Source organism: Falco peregrinus, chromosome 4 (genome assembly GCF_023634155.1).
Source record: "Falco peregrinus isolate bFalPer1 chromosome 4, bFalPer1.pri, whole genome shotgun sequence".
Classification (NCBI taxonomy): domain Eukaryota; kingdom Metazoa; phylum Chordata; class Aves; order Falconiformes; family Falconidae; genus Falco; species Falco peregrinus.
In genome coordinates, this window is record NC_073724.1 from 24427889 (window position 1) to 24447466 (window position 19578).

The following is a 19578-nucleotide window of genomic DNA, read 5'->3' on the forward strand; positions in this document are numbered from 1 at the left end:
AATTGTACAAGAGTACAGGTTGTTCATCTGCTTCGCTTCATTCAGCTCTGCCCTAGCAAACCTGCTAAGTCATTTAGAAGTTCTGGTGATCTCAGGAATGCCAAGTAGCTCCAAATACCAGGCTGTCTTAGAAAACCATACTGGTGGTCACAGTGAGGCTGTAATACTCAAGAAAAGGTGCTGTGAAATGCTTTAACTGGATTTTGGAACTTGATACTGAATAGATTATACAATGCCTGTAGATACTGAGAATTATCAAAGGCCTCCTTTTTCGCCCCCTTTCATATGCCGAAGTATTTCAGATCTGCAGTTAGAAAGTGTTCTAATTTCTTCCAGTACTTTTAAATAGTTACCACATACTGAGGTTTAGGCGGTTTGGGGTTATTTTTTGGGGGGAAGAAAGCAAAAAAATCCTAAGTTCTGAGAAGTATATTTGAATATTTAGCAATCAGCAGGTTGAACTAAAGAAAAGTAAATGTACTACTTGTATTTCACAGAATATTTTTGAGTATATGTCTTTCAAGGCATTTAATCCAATTATAAGTAGACAAGAGAAATGTTCATATTTTGAAGATAGAAAATATGCAAAAATCAACATTTTACAGTGTCTCTAACACATCTTAAATGTGAAGGCATTTATAGATTGTTAACTCATAATGAAGCTAGAAAATTAAGTATATATAATTTGAATGCTACAAAGGATTATTCCGTTAGTGGATACTGCTCAAACATAAGGTGTTGGCAAATGATTACAGCTAACAAGGGCAGTGTCTACATGCACAACAGCCCTAGTGTTCCTTGCTAAGTATTTCTTAATATTGTCAAGCCTGATAAATCCATGTTATTGCTGTGGCATGGAAGAGTCAGCAACAGGTTTGTATCTCATTGACATGTAAACCTCATTGCTTGACTGAGCCTGTCAATGCAGTTTCTGCCTGGACACACAAGAAAAAGTTCCCATGACAATTATACTTGGTCTTTCCTAACCAATTTCAAGCAATTTGTTCACTCTGTGGACTACATTGACCTCAAATCCTTGCCACTATTCATTGTTAGATTTTGTATTTCTGTTGCTACATATTAGGACAAGGTGTATGAGAACACATTGTGTCTTAGGCAGGTAGCAAAGAACCTTTTAGGAAATCTTAAGTTATCTGCGTTCTTGGTCATCCAAGGATCTGCATGGGTGTGTAATATGTCTGTATAGGGGCATCTTATTCCTCCTCTGACAAATTCTGATCTGTTCTTGGGGAGATAGTTGCGGAAGCAGGCAACCTTTTTTACATTTAGCTTTTTGGTCTTTTTATGTTAGACAGACAAGAAGAAAGCAGTGATTGAAAGTGCTGAAGTTAGAACTAGTCAGACCTGTGAGATTCAGCAAGACAGGAAAACTTTTCAAAGTGAAGGTGAGGACCTGGGTAATAGTAAAATTGTTTACCGAGTCCATTTGCCTGGCCTGACTTCCATTTGAATGCAGTTTGATGGGAAAAATTCCTAATCTCTAATACTAACTGAATTTCAGGTTCCTTTTTGGGTAAGTCTACACAGTGTAAGCGCTAAGAACTCAGTTAGGAATACTAACTCAGTGTTAGTAAAAAGCCAGAGTTTTATCTTGGGCATGTTCAGTGTGAATGCCAGCCAGTTAGAAGCATCTTTGGAACTGTAAGAGAAAATTAAGCAACCCTGTAAAAATTGCCTGAATTCGTATGCTTTAATTAATCACTAGGCTGAGGTTCTGGTAAAAGTCTGTCAGCGTGCAACGCACTATAGTATGAAGCAGAATGGATTATTGCAAACCACTGCTGAATGCTAAACCAGACCTGGTTTACATCCGAAAATCGTTTATGTAATCCATTTTCTTTTCCATTGCAACAGATGAGGAATATATATATGGTTACTTTCCTTGTGAATAGCATAAAAATGCTTAGAGAAAGGAGAAGTGGTAGTGAATATAATAGAAAAACATTTCCTGGTGTTTCTTGTTACCGTTACTATTGTCACAGATCTTTAAAGAGTGTTTTGGCAAAGAAACCAGCTAAAATTGAGAGATGAAAACTGAGTTTACAGAACTAGGAATTAAAAATTGAATGTAAGCTTCAAAAGCCAAAAAACAACTACCAGTATGCAGATGTTTGTATTTCACAATATCCTTTGAGTGCTGTCATCACTTTTAACTGCAGTGAGGAAGGAGGGCATATATAAAATTTATATCTTGTAATGTAATGCCAAAAGCACTTTCAGTAATTTTGAGGAAGTACAATGTGTAACTGAATGACTTCAGACTTCAAGCTGGTTTATATTCTATTTATTTATATTACTTCCTAAAATAATGGGCTAAAGCCCTTAAAGTAAACTATAGTCCATAGGAACATACTCTTAGACCAGTAAAAAGGTGTAGGATTTCATGCTCAAGGATGAAGCTTTGTTTAACTCATCTTTGTAACTGTCTTGCATAACAAAACCTGGACCTCATGGTGCCACAATAAATAATAATAAATGTTGGATTAAGTTTGAGACATAAATGTCCACTTGAAAGATATTTTGAGGCACACTAGAATTATTATCTTGAATTATATAAGTAGTTAAAAATAGGAGATCAAGCCAAAGAGAATAAACATTGCTTTTACTGCATCATTTGCAGCAGTGGTCTACCTACCCTCCTTCAACTGTGCTTCAGACATTAGAGGGAAAAAATGAAATGGAATTAATTTTGTCACTCATGTATCATGGTAAAAAAACCCCAACATCCTCCTTCCCCCCACTTTGTGGCCCATGAAAATCATTGGCTAGAAGTTTTAAGTTAGAATCTGGATTGTAGTCATTTTTAGGAGAGAAATCAAACATTGCCTGAAGTCCTAGCAATTTTTCTTACACATAAAAGTTTAAGGAGATAAAATGCAGACAATGAAGGACAATGGCTGGAGTTTCCCAGCTCCATTGCTGCTTTCTTCTAGTTTAAGAACTTACTCCATGGCTGATTACATCTCAGCTGAGCGCTCTGGACGTTGTGTAGGACTATTCTATGCTGTTGAATCTCTCCAGCAGGCTCAAGAGGTGTGGAAAGGCTTTGTTCAAATACTACACCCAGGTCCATGCACCACAGAGCTCAAGAACACTTCAGCTTACCTGGATACACTAAGTAGGATGTAATGTATACATGTCCATGTATATTCCAGAAGGGAAAAAGCAACAAGATTTTACTGAGGGGATGTTGAGTGAGGAATTATGTTTGGACATATAGGATGTTGCAAAGCAGCATGAGTTTAATCTTCAGGGAGGTAAGATCTGAATGCTGAACACTGATTTTTCTACAAGGTAGAGTTGTCCAGTGAGCAGGACACTTGTCTTACTTGGTAAAACTTGATTCAGGTTTCTTCTTCCTATAGACCTTGAGACAACATTAAATAAATCACTGACAGTGTATACATCAGTATCAGTGTAGCAAAGAAATAAACAGGTTTTATTAAGCAGCAGCACATATCACCAAAAGAATAATCACTTAGTTTGAAGTAGGAGACTTGATGGGAGTTGAGGTGCATAGGTAGATCCTTGTTTAAACAGCTAGTTGAGCACACAGCATCTTCAGTCAGCGATGACATTGTACTTTGCTACATTTAAGCATGGGGTTATTATTTGTATTCTTAAGCTAAGTGGAAATACTTTGTTGAACTGGAGGCAAATGAGATGGAATCATCCTCTCACTAAATTCACAGGGATTTTAACATTCACTTCAGTGCACCACAACTCTACAAAAGGCGTAGAAGTGCAATTTAGAACAGACAATGCAACAAGTAATTGAGAGATGGAGCAACCCAAATGAACTCCGAGGCAATCATCTGCTCCAAAATCTTTGTTTAAACTCCAGCAAAAGTATGTGAAGGATTTTTATTTGAAAAAGTTAGTAGATAAAACACTAAGTGAAAAGAGTGTGCCAATAAAATTTCTTTGTCTTCCACAATAAAGGAAATGGATGATAGTAGCACAAAAGTTACAATAGAAGACTCCATCCATCAAGAGATCTCTTAAAAAGTACATTGTAGGGAACAATTGTGCAGTGGCAGGGGGATGAATTAGATGACAAAAATAAAATTAATTTGAAATATCTGAAGTGAGCTTTAGTTCTTATTTGCTACAACTGGAACAGAGGAAACTGAATACATTAATATGAGAAATATACAGGCATCACAAGCAGAGTCAATGCAGATGTACTGCAGCTAGTGATTATATTTCAAAGGTCATTGAACGATCATTCAAGATGAGTAAGGGTCATTAAAAACAGTATACAGCAGTAACATATATGAACAAGGAAGGAAAACCTCTCTCTATTTTCTGGCCACATCAGTTAATATATATGCTTGAGAGATGTTTAACTCACCACCTGTCAACACTGTGGTATCTTCCATAAGCAGCAGCACCTTGAAGACTGATACTTGATCTTAGAAAGCAAAGTTAAAGATGGACTAGAGAACGTTGGAGAGACAAGAAGTTTGACTCTAACTTGGGGTGAGAATTCACTCTAAAAAGAAGTGAGTCCCAGCACTGCCTGTGCCTTTACTGACAGAGCAACGTCTTCTAGCACCCAAGCAGAGTGAGCAGAGCTGGGTACTGACAACAGGGTCCACTAATAGTCCCAGGCTAGGCAAAGTGGTGATTCAGGTTCAAGGTCCATCCAGGGAGTCGTCAGGAGCAGGAGCTGATGGGAGCACAGAGCTGCAGGAAAGGCTACAACCTCGGGCCATCCAGAGACTTCTAACACAGGTAAGAAGCAGATCACTATAGGCTGGTAACTAGGTGGCAGAAAAACCTCCACATTGCAGTGATCCAAAATTAGGTGAGGTGACCAGACTGTCAGATTGCATAGTAAGCAGCAGCATAGCAATGAACAATAAATCCTACTCAGTACCTTGAACTTAAAATTAGAAATACTTTGCCCCCTTTTTCACGATGTGAGAAACATTGTTATTTTGCTAAGTGTCAGGAATGACACTATGGGAGTCTTACGAAGTTGACTGGGAATTTTAGAATCATGTCATTTAATTGGTGTCATTTTTCTTTTAAATCAGCAGAGGTTCAAATAAGGACCTGTCTACATATATGCAAAAAATAAGATACCCAGGTTAGACTGTATAGTAAAATACAAATAGTGAATTGGTTTTGCAGTACAGAGTGGCATTTTATCCATGCATCAGTGTCATGAAAGAACTGACAAGAATGGTCAGAAAAGAAAAACATGGATGAGATACAGATCCTGATTTAAGTTACACTGGCATAAAGATCTTTAAAACCTAATTAAGAAAGTGCCACTTGCTTTGCTTGTTCAATTTTCCTTTTAACACAAGACTAAAACAGTCATTTAACTTGTCAGTTAGCTATCAACTCTCTGAGAATCTTTTTATTCTTTTCCTATAGTTGTTATTGGTGGTTGGGGCAGCTCTTCATGTAAAGGCATAGGTCTCCTTCCACAAAATCACTTTATAAACTTCATTAAGTCTTATTGAACCTCATTCCTTGTCACCGGCCTTTGTCTGAATATCAAGACACAGAGGCAAAGTAATCTTTTAAATAAATTGTACAGAAACTTGCAACAATAAGTAACAAGTTCCCATAGATACATAGACATATCTTTTACTGATATTTACAGTTGTGCATGTTACAGTCTACAGGAAAGTTTTTTTTCTTGAGATTTTCTCAACAGTAGAAGGCAAGTGCTGCAGACCACTTACTGGTTTTGAGGGTCACCATACATGAAAAACTGCACAATTACATGTAAGACTTAAATAGCATCAGGTATCTAATTCACAATATGTAGGTCACAGGATAAAATTCACTTTTCCTTCACTAATAACTCCTGAGTCTTCAGGTTACTTACATCATGTTTTTGTTGGACAAAGAGCAGCCCCTTTCTCCCCTCTGAACTGTGTTCTTTTACCTTATCTTCATCCTTTTCCCATCTTTATTCCCTTTCCCTCCCTATTTCTGAGCTTCTAGTCTCACTGATAGTAAATCTTCCTGTGATCCTCTTAAATGAACAAACCCTTGTGTGAGTCTTTCCCTTCTGCAACCCCTGTCGCTTACCTTTTCTGTTTTTAGTTTCACAAGTTCCTTCACTTCCACTGTTCTCTCTAGAGAATTCTCTCAGCTTAGAAGTGGGGAGTGGGGGGAAGTTGTTTTGTTTTGTTTTGTTTTTTTAAGATCTTTTTAGCTTCTTTCTTTGCTCCTTGTTTTCTTCTTTAATGATATCAAGACATATGTTTTTACACTGCATGAAACATCTGAGTCACTCATTACTGTTTCTCGCTGAAGTCCATTACAATTTTTTAATCTACTTGATTATCGAAGATATTTTATTTCCCCTGCTTCCCAGATCACTTTGTGAGCATTGACTTCACTCTTTGTTTGCCCCCTTGTGTTTTTTTTTCCTCTCTCTCTCTACGTGGTCTTGCCCATTTTAATAGAGGCACCACAATCACGAAAAGCCTCCAGAAATCCCAAATCGTCTCCCAGATCCCTTGTTTGTGTTCAGTGTTTCAACCCCAACAGCTGGAGGAAGCAGAGTAAGCATCGAGTATCATTTACCTAAACTATCTCATTAAGTATTTTAATTTGCTATCTTGATCCTTATATCAGAGCAGCTGCAGCTGAATTTGGGTGACACAGTATGGGCATATTATTTGGTAAGTGTGAAATAACATAGCTGCTGAAAGGGAGAAGAGCATTTCTAGCTTGAATAGACACCACAAAACTGTTTTATATCAAGCTCAAGAAAATTGACCTAATCAACTGATACACATTTCTGCTAAGAGTATTTCAGGTACAAAAGTGTTTCCCCTGACAAACATGACAAATACTGTTACAATATTTTCTTGCCTCTGCTCTGCTCTGTGACAGTGGCAGCAGAGTTATTGTTAGGCTCAGGCAGTGCTATTTATACCCCAGGACTTGCAGTACTGCACTCCCTACCAGCATTCCCCTGCTTACTCTAGGAGAGAGAGAAATAAAGGGAAGGGGGAAAAAATTAAATCCTGTCCTTTTAAAAAAAATATTTACCCTATTCCTAATCATCCTAGGAACATAAATTTAACTTCCTAGTCCAATTGGTTAAGTTCAAATGAAATAGAGACCTTCTCTTCTTTTTCTTTGTTGTTGTTGTTTTTTTGTTTTTTTTTTTTCTTATTTCACTTCCTTTTCTCCTGATTTAGATTGCAAACTAAGGGGCAGGGGTGGCTGCAATGTGGAAGGCACAAGCCAAACCTCTTGTACACCAATCCAACGTGCCATTCTCCCAAACTAACAAACAAAACTCAAAAAAACTTGATTATTTGGATTACTTCAGGCATGATTGAATATAGTTTCCTAGTCAAAATGATTTTGTATTAATTGAGTGTCAGACCTGAAGTAACCTTTCATAAAAATCATGCTGACCTCTCCATTAAAGTCCTACAGAAGGAACAGTTAAAATGCATTCATCTCATCTGCAGCTCCAGGAGACCCTTCTGTGTTCTTGTTTCTAGCAGGAAGGAGATTTTAGCAGGTTGTGGCACTTCAAAAGGGTAAAGCATGTTTTTCACTTTGTTGCACGCATGCATTCCTTAAGCTGGAGATTAGGAGAGAGGCAAGGTTCTTTCTCTTTGCCATCACTTACTGTCATCTGGAGAATAGCTGAAGATCTCTGCATCCATTCTGCATACCACCAAGGCAAGAAAATATTCCCATTGCTTTGCTAAAACTCTTCTCTTCCAACTCAATCATTCGTGCTGACTGGAGAACTGTGGAATGAAGATTGATTGTTGCATAAAGGTGCAAACTGGCAGGCTGCTGGATTTCTTTCGAAGACCTTAACCTTGAGGATGTCCACATGAAAACAGAACAGAGACTTCTAGAAATTTTCTTGGAAGTGAGTTTATGTAAGAAACCCTGCTGATCATCTTTAAGAGAACATCCTGTGATAAGTACTTTTGGTGGTTAGGTTCAATTCAGGATTTTGAAGGTCTTTGCATTGTTTGAACATACATCCATTGATAACTTTATTCTGCATCACAGTCCTTCAGGAAACTTCTGCTTTCCATTTCCTTAAAGGCGTTGGTTCCAAATGATAGGCTCATAAGAGCTGTAATGAAATAGGTTTAAACTTTTTCTATGTACTTCAAGGCTCAATATCCATCTGAAATGCCAGATATTAGCACACCCTCAAGTTGTCATGTAATTTCCTTTTTTGTAGTTCTAATTGGCTTAATAGCTGAACAATTTTTCCAACTTTTCTCTCTAATAAAAACAAAGGATGAAAATTCCTATTTACTTTCAGCTATTCACCCCAAAGTTTAAAACCATTTGTAATCTTTTGCTAGTTTCAGTTCTGGCAAAGAGATGCATTTTCTAACAGTGGGAGAAAAAATACTGTATTTCAGATGCTGAACTACACATATTATAATACAATAAAACCAAAAGTTCAGTCATTCAGATTTTTTTTTTTTTAATATTTAGGGCTGTCTGATACTGAGATTTTTGCACCATATCACTTAGAAATGGTTTCTTTCTTAACTCAGATTTTTCATTCTGATGAAACAAAACCCTTTGCTATGTTATTATTTACACCTGATTCGATTTTCAAACTTTTTTTTTCAGATTTCCTAAGTATCCTATCAGCTTTTTAAAAGCCCTATTAGCTTTTTAAAAGTTGGGGAAAAAATCAAGTATCTGTGACACCTGTGAGAAAGTGTAATTCACCTTTGTCCTCAACTTTTTACAGTAAAATGAATGAATATTCAGTATTGTTTGGCATTGTGCAAAATTCCAGGCTACTGCTTTTACAAAATTTCTACTTTTCACCTTTGAAGTAATTTTGCATAGTTAGTTCTTTGGTTTTAGATGCACTTCTTGCTATTTAAAGATTAAACACACTTTCAATTTTCAGATTAATGATTTGGAATGCTTTATTAGTACTGTGTGACAAGGGGTTTTTTGACATCCAAATTTCAAAAAATGGCTGGAGGAAATAATTTATGAACAGATTCCTGGGGATGGTTTTGGTTGCTTTGAAGTTGTCTGAAAATATTTGGAGAAGTTGCTTAGGACTTTCTTTGCATCTTTGTCTTTTACATTTGCTCAGGATCAGGAAAATTGCTTTCTGAATCTTGCAGATCTGTTTTCACTCAGAATGATTGTATCCACTTCATGCAAGACAGTAATGATTGTCAATTTATTTTCTGATGATAAAATGCATTTTTGAAGGACAGAAAAGACAAAAGACAAGACACAATTCTGAATAAATTTCTTTTTGGGTTTTGTCATCCTTGACAAAGTGGCTATGACACATGTTCTTAAGTGTGTTGCTCCTTCAGTTCCTAACTGCCGTCTGTTACTGACTTCAGTGGAAAACCCGTACATGCAAATCAATAGCATATCTCTCAAAAGCAATAAAAGATGGCTTTTCTGTTTTCAAGGACTTTTGAATATAGGTTGGATATGACCAATAATTTTGTGTCAACATTTGGACCAATTATTTTTTGAACCAACATTCTACTCTGTCTTCAGCATGCCATCAGCTGCTGCTTGGATAAACTGAAAATCATATGGACCATTCAGCAAGTAAATAGATTCTTCAGGCAAATCTTTAGCAAGCATCTGGATTATGTGCATCATATAACTATGGATGGATTTTTTTTTCCAGAGCAACATGTATTCTTCCATGTTGCTCTTAACTAAGACTTCCAAATCCAAGGCATAACAGTGCATTATAGCACTCCCTATTTTGGCAGCATAGTTTCCATACCCACAGATTGTTCCCATTTGGGACTTTCTTCAACTAAGGAAAGAAAACACTGTAAGCAATCAGTCAATTCTTTTTGAAGATGATGATGAAGTATTCAGGAAAAGAATTCTTTGTCAGCTGCTACCATTCAGCAGCTAGGCTTTTGAACAGAATTGAGTGGAAGCTTCTCGTATCACAGCACTTAATCTAGATAAGGAGCTCAGTCATGAGATTTCAGTAGCTGAGCATGGTTTTTCACTGTCTTGTATTTTTCCTCTAACAGTTCGTTGTGACTATTAGATGTCCACCAATGTGTAATCCTTTCTGTTTTAAAGGATACTTAACACTGCAGTTTCTACTCTTAAGATTCTAAAATCACTGTTCCTGCTGGTCTTTTTCATGGTTTTACCTCAAATACTCTTATGTTCTGCACAGTACTTTATTCAAACCTCTTCTAGCAACAACTGATTCTCATAAACTAACATGTCTTTGAATATCACTCAGTTATTCCCCACCTACACTGGGACATAATGTGCTGTCTCTTGACTGAAGTAACAATATAACATCCTGAGATACTCTGATACTAAAGCAAGTATCAAAAATACAAGTTTTCACTGAAAGAACAATAGTTACACATTTTTAAACTCAAATAACAGATTTTTATTAGCTGTTTGAGGAATGCACATAGTCATAAAAATAATATGTGTATTTTCTATGTGCTATATATAATTTTACAATAATTTTGCAACCAAAACCTTTTTTAAATTGTTAAATTGTTGAAGAGCTAAATACATACACATATGTGATGTCTATATAAGATTAGCATAGAACCTAACAATTCTAAATGATTCTACATATACAGGGAACAGGAACAAAAGATTCAATCTAGTAATGAGAGTTATCTGAAGAATGCAATTTTCAAGTGAGTTGCAGCTTTCACCTGCTACTCCGTAGAAACATTGAGAATCGTGAGTTGGAGTGTGGGAGCTGACAATGGCTGCAGAGTGCACTTGAGATACAGGAAAAGTCTGTGGGCAAATTACATCGGTATGCTACACCTGAAGGGTTATGCTCAAAGGCATCTGAAGTCAAGGAGAAACCAGTTTCCCCGTTTACAGTGAACAACGGACTTGTTTACCTTGTTCTTCTACAGAAAGAAGAAACAAAATAATATGAACAAAGGAGATGACAGTAGCAGCAAACCTATAAAGCTACTGTCATAGATTACATTCAGTAAAAATGAGGTCCAGGCAGTAACACGGCAATAGTTTCTATTCACTTCAAGAACTGCTTATCAGAAAACACTGTTTAGCCATCAGTGATGAAGAACAGAGCTATTGTAACAGAAATAACATCCCTATCCAGTGTGTCACTTCACTTAGGAAATGTTAATATATCTTACTGATAAACTGTTTTTTAATCTCATGGCTGTTACCTGTCTGTTGGAACTACGGTTGCCTGTATGAGTATGAGAGGATAAATAGATGGGTGAAGGATAATAAAACAGAAGAGAAGTCTGTTAGGGAGATTGAACTGTGAACAATTATGTTCATAGCAGATTTGCTTGAACTAATTGCAACCTACTTAATTTGAGACTGTTTAGATGTACAACTTCTGTAGTTTTGTTTTTCTTAACATGTGAAGGAAAGAGGTATTCTGAGACCTGAATAGGTTAAGTTGTTGGACAATTTAGAGAGCTGGAGAACTGCAGTAAAAGTGGATGCTAAATAAAGTAGCTGTTAAGCATTGGGACAGGATCTTTAAGGGAGCTGCAGGCTTAGAACTTGCCTGCTGTTTTAGAAGGGACCTGATATACTTGTCTGTGGGGCAGCCCTGACGACTTTACTACTAACTTCACTAAGGAAGAGACATGTAGTTATCTTTTTATATAAAGAGAGTTTGCTATCCAGATGCTTTGCAGAACAAAGGTATTGTTAATTACCAAGAGATTAACTTGATCCTTGTAGTTAACCCTCTGACAAAATGAGATTTTATATCAGCTGAGAGACACTGGGAGAGAGCTCTCTCTGATATCGAGGCTTATACAGTTCATCAGCTTTAGAGATGAGAAGTCCGATGGCTCTTTATGTCCCCTAATATTTTACACTGGCTGCTCCACAGCCACAGATGCTGACAGATAACGCTTTAGTTTTTATAATGCTTAGGAAATCAGCAGTTAAAGTCTGCTCTGCTGTTCCTCCAACACCATGTGAAGTTCCTGATCCTTGCTGAAGCGGTTACGGTGCAACAGACTGACATTGCACAGTAACAGTCTTTGCTCTCCCAAAGCTCCCTGTTTTGCACAGTATGATCATGACATTATGTAGCTACATAGCTGATAAACTAGCATCAACTCTTCAAAACCCTAGCAATGTGATTCGGACATGATGTGATGTTGCCCATGCCTTGTCCCCAGCCCCATGCATGACTTTGCAACATGCCATATGCTCTGTATATAGTCAAACCTGAACAATTCTTTATTCTGTGGTGGGAAAAAAAATCATGGCACAATTTTCTTATTTCTTTCTTTTCCCTGTGTCTAAACTATATGAGCTGCTTCTACTGACTTGCATTAATTCAGAATCCCAACTTTATGTTGCTATCTGTAAGCCCTTGAACCAGCCTAGTGCTACAGTGCCCAACACCAAAAAATGTTGGCTGAAAATGTCTTTTCAATGTCATTCAGCACAAGTGTGCCATCAAAGATGGATGTGTGGTAAGACAGCTTGACCACAAAGTTCTCATGTGCATGGCCTTACTGGAATTTCTTTTAGCTGACATTTTAATAGCTATATAATTTTTTCTGCTCTTCTTCTATCAGGGTGTTATAGTGCCCTGGATAAAATTCTCAGGTGGGGCAAATGTTGCATGGTCTGCAAAAGCACACAGTGCACTGATTAATAAAGCCCTTTGGCCTTTTATGTTCTTCATTGTCCATCTTTCCAATTAAACACTTTTAAAGAGCCTGGAGGAATGCTTAGTATAGAATTACATACCTTCCCAGAATGTAAATTCTAGTTCTCAGTAAATGAGAGGCATATTTCTGCTCTGGGAAATGTTCTGTGCATAAGTTCAAAGAAATTTATGGGGGAGTGTTAGATTTTGGTTATTTTAATTCTGAGAAAACAGCAAAGAATTCAAGTATCAAACCAACCTTTCAAAATGTTATTGGAAAGGTACATGAAAAAATGCTGCCTTCCCCTTCCCCTTCCCCTCTCCTCTCCTCTTCTCTCCTCTTCCCCAGTAAGACCCATTGCTGTTGTACACAGCCAAAGCCTTTTAACACTTGCCACCTCCTTATTGTCTGTGCCAGCAAGTCACTCTCAGCCTTTAAATCTCCTTCCCCTTTGCTGACTTCCAAGCAACATTCAGAGGGTTCTCCAGTCTATTGTGTGTAATAACCATCACCCCTCCGACCCTGATTTAAGTGCGGACTAAGTGAACTGGAAGTCTGCAGGATCTGTCATTGAATTGCTTCCTAAAGGTAAAATCTCTTACAATGTAAAAAATGCTGTGGGACAGAAGAAGCTGTAAAGAATTTAAGGTCATCTCCTGTCCTTTAAATTCATGCTATAGATTGGAACTGCAGCCTGTGACTCTTTATTCCCCTGAAACATTTCTTTCTTTAAACCTGTTTTTATCATTAAAAAATGACTGTGGTATAGTTACAGCATGGCATGTACCAGCTCGTCTTTGCTCTTCCCACGTTTTCTAGTGCTTTGCTTTCTGCTGAATTGATGAATCGATTAATGAATATTAACCACTGTAGTGCATATAAATCTGTGACAATCTGTTACTGAGTTAACAAGCTTTCTGTGAACTTAAAAAAATTGAACAAAATACCAAAAAGAGTTTTCCCCCCAATATTTAAAAATTTTGACATAATATAAAACATGTGTTTTTGTAACAGGGTACTAAGGAATGTAAATTACTGATGAGTATGTATTCCTGATGTCTGTACACACTCAAGTTGGTAGGTAGTGTGACATCATGGACCTCAGCTTTTTAGTATCCTACTTCTATTAAGAATAAAGTACAGATTTTTTTATGCCCATCAATTATTCTCCGGTCCATGTCTGGAGAAGGGTATGCTTCCCTGGCTGTGGGGGGACGATGTACTCCCCTGCAAGTGCCTGTCTGTTCCTGCTTTCCCTGTTCTGTGATACTTGAGGAAAATAGTAGCCATTTTTTGTTTACTCTTTTCTTGTTAAGTATTTTCAGATTCTCTGGTGTACCTTCTTTTCAAGAGTGCTTCTTGAAGGAAACAAGTGGTATCTGCTTATTCATAATCCAGGAAGTATTTAGTATTTTTAAACAGTGAAAATATTGAAGTTACACTTGAGGAGATAGTTCAATTTCTGTACACAGAAAATTAAGCCAAGAGAGAATGACCAATATATAAATGAAGACCTTTGGCTCCCATTTTACAAAGCAGAGTGTCACCTAAAAATTGTACTATTATAACAATGATTTATTTTTATAAAAAAAAAAATCTAGAGGTCTAAGTCAGAAATTTAGCATCCATTATATGTTTTCATGTCATCACATTTAATAAAACAAGAAACTCTGTCTCCAGATGTTTACAACGAAGGCGTGGGGCAGAATGCAATGGGTTAGTAAAACAAAGAGAGCAAGAGAGAAAAAGGTAAAGATGAAGTTGTTTTGATTAGCAAAACGAAAAGTAGATATGGCCCAACAATATCTGGATGTGGGCAAGAGGCAAAGGAACATTTTAGTAAGTCTTGAAGAGGACATTGCAATGGCTTAGTAAATATTTATGCAAATCTTCCTACAACAGTTTATGTAAAAACACAAAGTCCTTTTAAGTCTTCTATGATTTAGTTAATCAGAATTCTTTCAAGAGAATGAAATGATCATAATTATTTCATCAATATGTGTAGCATGAAAATTGATGTGTTTTGCTTATTTTTGTTTTGATTACTTTTGTTTTACTCTTTCAGTATATTGCAATTTCTGTACAGAGTGAGGTTGTACCACAAGACTGATTTCCCATGATGTAAATTACAGTTGCCTAAGACTAGAGGACTTTTAGTTTGTCCTTTTGTCACCAGCTGTTTTGTGTCTGTAAATTGCAGGTGGATCTGTCTGGAAAGTTTTCTTCTTCACTCCAAACTTCAGTCCTGAAGACTCCAATGGTTGCTATGATTCTCATGTTTGCTTCTGCCACGGAGGATTCATCACACAGCATGATCCCCCACTGCTATTTGATCTCTCCAGAGACCCTGAAGAGAAAGTCCCACTGACTCCAGAAACGGAGAGCCGTTTCTATGAAATCCTCAAGGTTGTACACCTAGCAGTAAACAACCACATGAGATCCCTGCATGCTGTCCCTGACCAGCTGTCATGGGACAACCTTCTGTGGAAGCCATGGCTCCAGCTATGCTGCTCATCTCTTCTTCAGTCTTGCTACTGTGATTATGACTCAGAGGAGAGCCTGCTGGAGGTGCATTCGGTATAAACAAGTTGCAATTCCCTTTCAGAAATGGGAACAAGAGAATGTGGGTAGCTGACTTGAACCACTGTGGTGCTAGCCTTCAGAAGGTTTTATGTAGGAGGACGCAGAAGAGTATTTCAGTCAAGAAAATGTCCCAAGAGAAGAAGAGCAAGCACACCTTCTCTGTCTTTGTAATACAAGAATCAGTATAAAATATGTTGCCATCCTCATCCACAAATGGCTAGGCTGTAGGCACTTTCTAGATGAGATAATTTTCTAGATCTTCAGCTTGACCTTTTTCTTACACAAGGTAAAAGGAAATTTACCTATAGTTTTTGTCAATTACAACCACTAAATGCATACTTTCCAGTCCTTTTTGCTAAGGGACACCATTAGTAGGACATAGCACCAAATAATTTAAACTAGAGAGATAACAGTTGAGAGGTCCACCCGTGACTGTAATTTGGTAACTGATAGATAGGTAAAGAGCAGACCTGCAAGAGCATCGCTATGAACAAGCATCATGGATATGAAATAATAAACAGATTGCCAACGATCTAACATTGTATGTGCCATAAAAATGTAGGGAGTATGTAGTGGAAGACCATCCATCCACATTAAAATGGTGCTCCCTAGCTAGTGTCTTATTGCATGGCAACAAATTTTGTTTCAAAAAGAAACCTCTTCAAGTGCACTAATCGTGTGCTTCAGTGTGTACCATATGTGTATATATGTGTGTGTGTATAAACATATATACATATATATATATATGCAAGCCAAATTCATACACCACCATCCCAAAAACCACAAATCCTTCAATCCCTGCTACAGACACTCCCTTATTGTTACCACCCAGCTGCTAAAATGAAAGATTTGGTCCGTACTTGATAGCTGAGTTCCAAATTCACATGATACTACAAAGATACTTTTCACTCTCTACCTAGCATACCTATTCTTCCATTGATGAATGTAATGTGCATCACAAATAAATAAAATTTGGTCTTCCTTTAAATATCTTTGCCATCGTTTAAGCTCTTTCAATAGGATCTATCATTTTCTGAGAAGAAGCTTGGGCTTGAGCACTTAAAGCCAAATATAACTGTCACTGAATTCTTAGCAAGGCCTTGGGAAATCTGTAGTACTTCAGGGCTAATTTCTGTATCAGTTTTTATCTGCATCTTATTCAGGCACATTTTCTTTCCACTCTGCAGGCAGGCAAACTATATTCTTTGGCAGATTGTACCAGAGAAGAATATATCAGCAAAATACTAAAATGATTTGATGCCTGATAATAAAAGGTGACTTGTTCCTTATCAGAAAACACTAGTTAATTCCAACATTATAATGTATTATAATCCGTTTGGTGCAAAAGTGATCTGTGATGATAGTAATGCAATAGCTTCAGTCAGCCAACATTAAGATTGTGACCTGATTCTTGGGAACTATTGAAGCCTGTCCTATAAAAATATATTGTGATATATGGTATATTTCTCTGTCTGCAAAACCTAGATTTATTTGATTTTTCTGCTGCAGTTTCATTCAACATTTCATTCTCCACACTATCCAGATGCTTGTCCTGGGAAATGCTGTACTTTTTCCTTGCAGTGCTATTTTTGATGTTTCACCTCGTGTTCATGATTGTGTATCTTAAGTATGTGCTCTGCAAGCTCTCTGTAGGTAGCAAAGTCCTGTGTATGCTGATAGTCTGTCCAGGCATTTCCCTGATAACCGTTCAGGACTGTTTATACTGTACCTGAAAAGCTGTCTGGTGGCCATTCATGTGGCATAATTTGCTCTTTGCTTTATTTAATCACTGAATGTACTACATAAACTTGGGAAGAAAGATGCCAGCAGTTTGAATGTAAATACTCTTCTAGTGATAGTGGCTGCCTCTTGACATCATGGCAGGATCCGTACATCCCAAACTTGGTTGTCACCACGTGGCCCAAGAACCCCTTGGGACATGGTGCTGGTGCCTGCGTGCCACCCCCTGCAGCAGGTAAGCAGCCCAGGCAGTGGCCATCTGCACTGAGCACCATGGTGTGGGGGTGCTCTCTCCACCTGCCGCAGCTCTGCTGCAGCTTACACAAAACTTTTCAAGCAAATACTCCTGATGAAGCATATGAGCAAAAATATGTTGTGTATTATGTGTACGGCAGTAACTCAGACAAGGTTTTTGGTGTCATTGAATCTGTTTTGTTCTGATGGTTTGCTGGGTTGTGACCTTACAGGGAGCTCAATTTATATTCTCAAGGACATCCACATCTACTTCTTTTCAACAAGAAGATGCTATGTTGCTATTAATTCTTTTCTTTCTGCAGGTGTAAAAAATGTTTGTTCTGTTAGGCAGAACAGCTGTTCCATGCTGTCTGACTGAACTATCAAAAAATGATGATTTGTCTGTTGCTCTGATTTCTTCTTGCCTGAATATAGCCTTTCCTTTGTAACCTCCTTGGCTTTTGGTGCCATCTCTCTAATCTCCTTTCTTGAAATGTCCACACCCCTCAAATACTTTTCCACCTGTTTCTTTGCCACTTAGTCCTCCTGTTTGCTTGTCATATTGATCGCTATGGCTAATTCTTCCCTAGTCAGAAAATGAAAAGTGGTCTTTGCGAGAAGATTTTACTCTTAGGGTTCCTTGACTCTGCTAATGTCCTACTTATTTAAGGGCTAGCAAGGATTAACTTTGCATTATGAAATCTAAAACATGAAAACACACCCAAGACATCCTGAATACCCTGAATAATAAGAGTTGCTTCTTGTTTGTGGCAAAAGCTTTGTATTTTCCAAAATATAATTTATTGCAGCATTTAATATTTTGACTTAAGCAGTAAAATCTGAAATCCATTTTTACAATTGTTCCTTCAAGAAAGATTCTATTAAGAATAGGGCAGTATTTTTCATACTTTATGTTAAAGCCATTCCATTTAAAGACTAAAATAAACCTTCCCTGTATTGCAAATGTATTAGACCTTTCAGTACTGTGCCTTCTGTTCTGGAGATGGCATGTCAGATCATGGTAATTAAAGTAGTCTTGTTTATCTGCAAAACAAAATGAGAAGCATTGTACACTATTTTTGTAATGGCACCACCTGATCTAATAAGGAAAAGATTTGTGTTTTCACAACAGGTTATTGAAGGGATATATGTGATTCACAATTTATTGACAAGGGATGCTCAAGGAGAACGTGCCGCTCTGGTACTTTGGCAGTAACTTTCAAGCTGCCATTTAATGAGCATTGGTATTGTAACATGGTCCCTGTTTGTGAATATGTCAGTTTAAACTGTGAGTTAAGCTTCAGAGGGAAGTGTATTCCTTTACAGTATCATTTAACTGTGTCCTAGTTTGTGACAGAGTCCCTGTAAGGGCAAGAGCAAGTCATTTAGCTCTGTTCTCAGCTCCTCCTCTGCACCCACAGAAGGATAATGGTATTTCTTTAACTGTTGACAATACTGAAAAAAACAAAAAAATGCTGTAAGTGGTAACCTGGTAAAGGTGAACTTTCTAGTCAATAAGACACCTTCTTTATAGAAGGTATGCTTTAAGAGCTGGAAAACTAGGATGTAGAAGATCCCTCTATACTAGGAAGTATAAGATACCCTTCAGGTTTGCAGATAGGTTCTGTGCTTACTGTTTAGCCCATGTGGGATCAGGGCCTGGAGGAGCGGGAACAGATGGCTAAAAAATATGCGCACTGGGGAGTCACAGAAAGATAGTCATATATTTCTAATTATATTTACTCTCTCTTTTAGTAGACATTGGAGACTACGTGGAATTACTTAAATAATATTTCTCCCCGGGGAGTGGATGTCACAGGTTCCTGGCTCTTAAAAATAGAGATGTCCTGACTTGCCTCAGATGACTGTATCAGAAAAAGAAAAAAAAAAAAAAAAGAAAAAGGAAATATGGGCCTCTGAAGATAGGTGTTAGCTCACTGAAATCCAACAGAAAGTTTGCAGAGAACTAAGTGAATACGGTCTGTATCCTTTACAGCTCAGTGAGGATCATCACTTGCCAGCAATAGTTGATTTCACATTGTAGTAATGTGAGATCTGGGTTCAGATGTGTGGACAATGTAAAAAATTTCGCATGAGATGTCACCTGGTATAGGAGCAAATGGAAAAAGGAAAAGAGGGCAAGCATAGCTACAAAAATCCTATGTTCTAATAGAGTACATGTGTTAAAACATAGCGGGTTTTGACTTACATTAGGACATGATAGTTTTGTGCGTAAGACAGACCTTTTCATCTTCTCTGTCATTTACCTTTCCTGTGGCATTGTGTTGTGGTTTAACCCCGGCTGGTAGCCAAGCCCCATGCAGCCACTCACTCACTCCCCCTCACCCAGAGGGACGGGGAGGAGAATCGAAAAGGA

General features: G+C 37.6%; 1 protein-coding gene across 10 annotated transcripts in view; it reads left to right on the forward strand.

The window, feature by feature from the left end:
- The window catches only part of STS (steroid sulfatase), a 120239-nt gene extending 101981 nt beyond the window's left edge, over positions 1 to 18258 (forward strand). For all 10 annotated transcript variants that reach the window (XM_055801139.1, XM_055801133.1, XM_055801130.1 and 7 more), the window contains one exon: positions 14845 to 18258. In XM_055801139.1, coding sequence (XP_055657114.1) covers positions 14845 to 15227 — 383 coding nt within the window. In that variant the 3' untranslated portion in view covers positions 15228 to 18258. The remainder of the gene's footprint in view (positions 1 to 14844) is intronic.
- The last annotated feature ends 1320 nt before the right edge of the window (positions 18259 to 19578 follow it).